A 7,500-nucleotide genomic window follows, 5' to 3' on the forward strand; every position below is an offset into this window, starting at 1 on the left:
AGGAAGAGAGGGAAAGAGAGAAGCTAGAGACCCAAAATTTTTCACGGAGTAGTATCTCGCGCCATCTCCGACCACCGCCATTGCCTCTCGAAGAAGAGAAAGAGGCAGTGTTTTTGAAGCGAGAAAGAGGGGGTGGTTTTGAATCGAGTAAAGGGGGTGTTTTTGAATCGAGGAAAGAGGGTGTTTTTGAAGCGAGAAAGAGGGTGTTTTGAAGCGAGGAAAAGAGGCGTTTTTGAAGCGAGAAAGAGGGTGTTTTGAATCCAGGAAAAGAGGGTGTTTTGAATCCAGGAAAAAAAGGGGTGTTTTGAAGCGAGAAATATGGGACTCTCGGCTCGGGGAAAGTCGGGGAGGAGGAGAGTCTCGTCTTGTAGTGCGCATAGATGCATTCCGACACGCACGCGACTGCCACACGCATACACACGCACACCTCGCGGACATAATCTGACTTTAGATGGTAATATGGGGTTGGGTGGGGGTGGGGGGGAGACGTGTGTGTGGGTGGGGTGGGTGGAGACGTGTGTGTGGGTGTGTGGGGTGTGGGGGGTGGGGGGGGGTGGGGGAGACGTGTGTGGGTGGGGGTGGGGGGGAGACGTGTGTGTGTGTGTGTGTGTGTGTGCGTGCGTTTGTGTGTGTGTGTGTGTGTGAGTATCTGCGTTTTTGTGTATGTATGTCTGTGCTTGCTTTAAATCCAAATAAAAGACCAATCCTTAAAAATAGTCTTAAAAATTCCCTAAAAAAAAAATAGTCGTCGTTCATGATTTTTTGCTGCAAATCCGAATGAAAAAGACATTGTTTGCCAGGACTTACCGACCTTAAAAATAAGTCTTAAAAATTCCCTAAAAAAAAAAAAAAAATAGTCTTCGTTCATATTTTTTTTTTTTTGCAGCAAATCCGAATGAAAAAGACATTGTTTGCCAGGACTTACCGACCTTAGAAATAGTCTTAAAAATTCCCTAAAAAAAAAAAAAAAAATAGTCTTCGTTCATATTTTTTTTTGCTGTAAATCCGAATGAAAAAGACATTGTTTGCCAGGACTTACCGACCTTGAAAATAGTCTTAAAAATTCCCTAAAAAAAAAAAAAATAGTCAGTCGTCGTTCATGATTTTTTTTTTTTTTGCTGCAAATCCGAATGAAAAAGACATTGTTTGCCAGGACTTACCGACCTTAAAAATCGTCTTAAAAATACCCTAAAAATATTGATTTTTTGCTGCAAATTTAAATGAAAAAGACTCGGCATTGTTTGCCAGGACTTACCGACCTTAAAAATAGTCTTAAAAATTCCCTAAAAAAAAAATAGTCAGTCGTCGTTCATGATTTTTTTTTTTTTTGCTGCAAATCCGAATGAAAAAGACATTGTTTGCCAGGACTTACCGACCTTAAAAATCGTCTTAAAAATACCCTAAAAATATTGATTTTTTGCTGCAAATTTAAATGAAAAAGACTCGGCATTGTTTGCCAGGACTTACCGACCTTAAAAATAGTCTTAAAAATTCCCTAAAAAAAAAATAGTCAGTCGTCGTTCATGATTTTTTTTTTGCTGCAAATTTAAAGGAAAAAGACTCGGCATTGTTTGCCAGGACTTACCGACCTTAAAAATAGTCTTAAAAATTCCCTAAAAAAAAAAAAAAAAAAAATAGTCAGTCGTCGTTCATGATTTTTTTTTGCTGTAAATCCGAATGAAAAAGACATTGTTTGCCAGGACTTACCGACCTTAAAAATAGTCTTAAGGATTCCCTAAAAAAAAGAAATAGTCGTCGTTCATGATTTTTTTTGCTGCAAATCCGAATGAAAAAGACATTGTTTGCCATTAAAAATTCCCTAAAAAAAAAATAGTCAGTCGTCGTTCATGATTTTTTTGCTGTAAATCCGAATGAAAAAGACATTGTTTGCCAGGACTTACCGATGCAGCAGTTCCCGTATCCGAACGCGCAGGTGGCGGTGGGCGTCCCTCCGAGGCGATGGCAGTTCCGCCGCAGCATGCAGACGCCCACACGGCCCTCGCCGCCCACGCACTGCCCGCCCCCGCCCTCGGTCAGCATGCGGAAGAGTTCGTCAAGGGAGAACCCTGGCGACGGCGGCGGAGGCGGAGGGGGGAGGGAGGAAGGGAGATACGGTTAGAAAAGGGGATGATGGAAGAAGAGAGAGAGAGGGAGGGAGGGAGGGGGAGGGAGATGGAGAGGGGGGGAGGGAGGGGAGAGGGGGGGAGAGGGAGAGGGAGGGAAAAGAGGGAAAGGGAGAGAGAGGGGGGGGGAGGGAGGGAGAGGGGGGAGGGAGATACGGTTAGAAAGGGGATGATGAAAGAAGGAGAGAGAGAGAGAGAGGGAGATGGAGAGGGAGGGGGAGGGAGAGGGAGTGAAGAGAGGGAGGTAGAGGGAGAGAGAGAGAGGAGGGAAAGCGGGGAGAGAGAGGGAGGGGGAGGGAGGGAAAGGGAGAGAGAGGGAGGGGGAGGGAGGGAAAAGGGAGAGGGAGGAGGGGGAGGGAGGGAAAGGGGAGAGGGAGGGAGGGAGGTAGAGAGAGGGAGGGGGAGGAGAGGAGGGAAAGGGAGAGAAAGGGGGGAAGGGGAGGGGAAGGGGAGAGAAAGAGGGAGGGAGGGAGGGAGGGGGAGGGAGATGGGAGAGGGAGGGGGAGGGAGAGGGAGAGGGAGGGAGGGAGGTGGAGAGGGAGGGAGGGAGGGAAAGGGAGGGAGGGAGGGAGAATGGGAGGGAAAGGGAGAGGGAACGGGAGAGAGAGAAAGAATTTTCTTTTAAGATTAAGTTTTGTACAAGATTTCAAGAATATTTAGAAGACAATTTTGTGTCAAGAGATCAGTTTAGAAGGAGAGCTTTCCATCCAGCATAGCTTTCGCAAGGCAATCAAGATGGCCGTTTAAGCGAGACCAGCTTCCCTTCCCCTACAACTCATGCCTCGAAATGCGAACGTGAGTGAAAGTCCCCCTATTCGCAGGAGGAGGAAAGGAGGAAAAGCTCTCTTTATCAAAAGGGAGGAAAGGCTTTCTTTATTCCTACGAACAAAGGTTACTAACACCTTGGCCGTCGAGGTGGAACGTACGGCAGGAGGTCCTGGGGCGGCGGGAGGACGGCCGGCTCTTCGTAGAGGGTCGTGGGCGGCGGGTGCGGCGACCAGTAGGTGGGCGGCGGGGTGGGCGTAGGCTGGGGGCGCGGCGACCAGTAGGTGAGCGGCGGGGCGGTGGTGGGGGCGGCGCTGGGCTTCCTGGGTCGGAACCGCGAGGGGACCTTCTTGGGCGGGGCGGCGGCGCCCACCTTGAACGGGTCCTTGGGGCCGAAGGGCGGCTTGGCGAGGGAGCCGGGGAAGGCGTCGGCGTGGGCGGGGCGCGGCGGCGAGGGCGTGTAGCCGGTGGTGGGCGTGTCGAGCGTGACGCGGGGCTCCGTGCTCACCCACCAGCGCGTCTTCTCGGCCGCCCTCTCCTCCTCGGCCCTCCGGATGGTGTCTGACCAGCGGTCGGCCTTCCTGACGGGCGCGGGGTCGCGGCGGCGCCACGGGTCCCGGCTCTGGTGCAGGCGCCGGAGGGGCACCAGCGAGCGGGACTCGACGTCGGCGAGGCTCGGGGTGGCCGACGGGTACGGGTCGAGGAGGGGGCTGCTCAGGGTGTCCGTCGGGGCGGCGTCGGTGGTGCCCCGGAACGGCGCGAGGGCGCGGGCCGGCGCCAGCACGAGGGCGAGGGCGAGGAGGGTCACGACCTCGCGCCTGGGCTGCGTCGGGAGCGCCGGCATCGTCCTTTCCCGCGAGAGGCAGTTACCAACGCACTGGGAAGCGGCCGCGGTTGCCTTCGCTCTTTGCTATCATAGTAAATGACACTTTCTTATCACTGCAGATTGGATGACGAGACTGTTATTAGTGGGGAAATAGCGAGCTGTAACTCGTGGAATTATACTTATTGTTATTTCTTATTCGTTTTTAGACACGCCGCAATCAGCTGAAGATCACGTGTTTTTTAGTATTTCCAAAACAGTAGTTAAAGCTGTAATTCTTGCATCGGAAAGTCCTTGCAATCACAAAAGGCGTCGCACCATCGAACCTGCAAGAAAGAGAAAAAAAAAACGAAATTAACAACAAAGACATAACACACTCTCTCTCTCTCTCTCTCTCTCTCTCTCTCTCTCTCTCTCTCTCTCTCTCTCTCTCTCTCTCTCTCTCTCTCTCTCTCTCTCTCTCTCTCTCTCTATCACGAAACCTTGATTAGGCAAAAGAGAGAAAGGAAAAAAAATAACAATAACGAAATTAACAATAAAGACAACACCACCACTCCCCATTTATGTATATATTTTAAAAATTAGCCTCATTAATCTTCTTTCTTAATACAAGAATGAGTGGACTCTCGATAATCACTCCCCATTTATGTATATATTTTTAATTAGCCTCATTAATCTTCTTTCTTAACACAAGAATGAGTGGACTCTCGATAATCACTCCCTATTTATGTATATATTTTTAATTAGCCTCATTAATATTCTTTCTTAATACAAGAATGAGTTGGTTCTCGATAATCACTCCCTATTTATGTATATATTTTTAATTAGCCTCATTAATCTTCTTTCTTAACACAAGAATAAGTTGATTCTCGATATCACGAAACCTTGATTCGGGAAAAAAGGTCACCAGCGGGTCTTTCATTCGGTGACCTCCGTGAGTGTTCGTGAGTCGACGCCCATTAGCACACGCCAAAGGTCAGCGCTGTCACACTAGCACTTTTTCCGTCAATGTTTTTTTTTTTTTTTTATAATTTAACATGAAATGCAAACATTCTCGAATATATTTGATTTGACTATGCTTGGACTAGCACTTTTTCTGTCATTTTTTTACAATTCTATTTAACATGAAATACAAACATTCTCGAATATAGCTCTTGATTTGACGATGCTTGGCTGAAAAAAGTTGACGGAAAGTTTTTCAGACGGAAACGATCATTATCGTCTGACTGGAAAATCGACAATTCGCTCAGAAATGGAGAAAATTTCAGAAAATTGTGAAAAAAAAAATGGCGGAGAAAGTGCTAGTGTGACAGCACCTTAAGAGACGAAAGGTTGGTTTCCTCTCGATTTTGGGGCTGTTTGGGTTTCGGGGTGGGGGAGGGGGAAGGGGAGGGGTTGGAGTTTGTCTGTCTGTCTGTGTGGTCGGTCGGTTTTTGGTTCTTCGGTCATTCTCTCTCTTTCTCTCTCTCTCTCTTTCTCTCTTTCTGTCTGTCTCTGCTCTCTCTCTGCTCTCTCTCTGCCTCTCTCTCTCTCTCTCTCTCTCTCTCTCTCCCTCTCTCTCTCTCTCTCTCTCTCTCTCTCTCTCTCTCTCTCTCTCTCTCTCTCTCTCTCTCTCTCTCTCTCTCTCTCTCTCTCTCTCTCCCTGCTTTCTTCTCTCCCTCTCTCTCTCTTTCTTTCTCTACTCTCTCTCTCTCTCTCTCTCTCTCTCTCTCTCTCTCTCTCTCTCTCTCTCTCTCTCTCTCTCTCTCTCTCTCTCTCTCTCTCTCTCTCTCTCTCTCTCACACACACACACACACACACACACACACACACACACACACACACACACACACACACACACACACACACACACACACACACACACACACTTTCATTCTCCCTCACCCTCTCACTTGTAACTCACTCACTGCAATTTCTACCATTATGCAGTTGTGATCATACTTAGAACAAGAGATCTGTGTTTAATAGAGACAAATGTGTGTTCATTTCATGTGTGTAACCTCTCCCCCCCTCCCCCCCCGCTTGATTGCATTCTTGTTGCTAACGATAGTTGTGCAACGTATTAATTTTTTTTTTTGTTCGTGAAATGGAAATGTATTTTTTTACTTGTTATACCGCGTGATTTTAGAGTATTTTTGTTTGTTTCTCGTTGGTGTGGTGGAAGTTCACGGTCATACTTTTTTATTGTTTGTATAATTTTGTTTGTTTTTGTGTGATGGATATAGTACGAATTTTTTTTTGTTTGTGTCTGTGTAAGAGAAATTCACTTACGCATTTTTCTGTTGTCGATACGATATATTTTGTTTGTTTCTCTTGTTAGTACGATTTTTTTGTTGCTGTTGTTGGTAAGAATTTTTTGTTTGTGTTAGTAGAAGAGAAATTCACTTTTTCATTTTCCTGTTGTTGATACGATTTTTAAAATCCTGTTGGTACGATATTTTTGTGTCTGTTGGTACGATATTTTTGTGTCTGTTGGTACGATATTTCCCTCCTGTTGGTACAATATTTTTGTTTCTGTTGGTACGAATTTTGCTGGAGTAATTCATGTGTGTGTGTGTGGGGGGGGGAGATGTTCACACCCCGTGGGAGTTTGCGAAAGTGTGTGGGTTTTGAGCGCTAATAATTGGTGTCATTTTCTACCCTGTTACCTTCCTCCTCTCTCTTTCTCTTTCTCTCTCTTTTCCTTAACTGTCTTTTTTCCCTGAAGGACTATTAACATGTTCTTTCTCATTTTAACCTTTTTTTTGTTTGTTTGTTTTGAACAGGATTCTTTTAAACGTGTTTAATTTTTTCCTGTATTTTTTTTAATATGTTCTTTCTCTCCTCAACAGGTGTACCAACCGTCTTTTTTTCTATGCAGGTTTACCAACATGTTTCTTTTTCAAAGCTGTCTCTTTTAAACGTATTTCGTTTTCTTTTTAAAGCGTGTTTCATATTATTCTCTTTCTCTCAACAGGTTTACCAACCGTCTTTTTTCTATGCAGGTTTACCAACATGTTTCTTTTTCAAACATGTCTTTTTTAAACGTGTTTCGTTATCTCTTTTAAACGTTTCTTTTTCCATTTTAAACGTTTCTTTTGCTCCTGTAAACATATTTTCTCTCTCTCGTTTTCTCTGATAAACGTGTTTCATTTCCTTCTGTTTTTCTTTTTCTTCTTTTTTCTTTAAATACCTTTTTCCTCTCCCCAACAGGTGTGCCAACCCCGTGCACCACTGATTTGACTTCCTTGACTTCATGACCAGGTAAGGACAACGTATATTGTTATTATCTTTATCTCTTTTATCCATGTTTATTACCGTATCTTTACCACTTTTATCCATGTTTGTTATCATTGTTATCTTTACCATTAGTATTATGATCATTGTCATTGTTGTTGTTGTTGTTGTAATGATAATGATGATAGTGATGGTAATAGTTGTTATTATTACTATAAGTAGGTAGTGAGGGAGGGAGGGAAGTAGGGAGGGAGGGAGGGAGGGAGGAAGGAAGGAAGGAAGGAAATAACGAAGGAAAGAAATAGAAAGCAATGGAGGGAATTAAGGAGAGAGGGAAGAAAGTAGGGAAGGAAGGGGAAACGAAGGGGAAGGAGTAAGAGAGAGGGAGGGAAGAAAGTAAGGAAGGGAGGGGAACAAGAGAGAGGGAATAAAAAAAGGAAAGGAAGGGAAGGGTGGAGGGGACAATAGAAAAGGGAAGATAGTAAAGGAAGTAAGGAAAGGAAGGGAAGGAGTAAGAGAGAGAAAGAAAGTAAGGAAGGGAAGGGAAAGGAAGGGAAGGCAGTAAGAGAGAGA

General features: G+C 45.3%; 2 protein-coding genes across 4 annotated transcripts in view; one reads left to right on the forward strand and one right to left on the reverse strand.

The window, feature by feature from the left end:
* The window catches only part of BORCS5 (BLOC-1 related complex subunit 5), a 126,658-nt gene that overhangs the window by 17,446 nt on the left and 101,712 nt on the right, over positions 1-7,500 (forward strand). Inside the window, exon 2 of the mRNA XM_070116635.1 lies at positions 6,904-6,954. The gene's annotated coding sequence lies outside the window, so the exon portion shown is untranslated. The remainder of the gene's footprint in view (positions 1-6,903; positions 6,955-7,500) is intronic.
* Positions 1-7,500, reverse strand: part of LOC113803143 (uncharacterized) — a 48,611-nt gene that overhangs the window by 14,625 nt on the left and 26,486 nt on the right. For all 3 annotated transcript variants that reach the window (XM_070116634.1, XM_070116633.1, XM_070116631.1), the window contains exons 2-3: positions 3,024-4,037; positions 1,902-2,066 (exon numbers count right to left, since the gene is read on the reverse strand). In XM_070116634.1, the coding sequence (XP_069972735.1) occupies positions 1,902-2,066; positions 3,024-3,732 (874 nt within the window). In that variant the 5' untranslated portion in view covers positions 3,733-4,037. The remainder of the gene's footprint in view (positions 1-1,901; positions 2,067-3,023; positions 4,038-7,500) is intronic.

Source organism: Penaeus vannamei, chromosome 39 (assembly GCF_042767895.1).
Source record: "Penaeus vannamei isolate JL-2024 chromosome 39, ASM4276789v1, whole genome shotgun sequence".
In the NCBI taxonomy this organism is placed as follows: domain Eukaryota; kingdom Metazoa; phylum Arthropoda; class Malacostraca; order Decapoda; family Penaeidae; genus Penaeus; species Penaeus vannamei.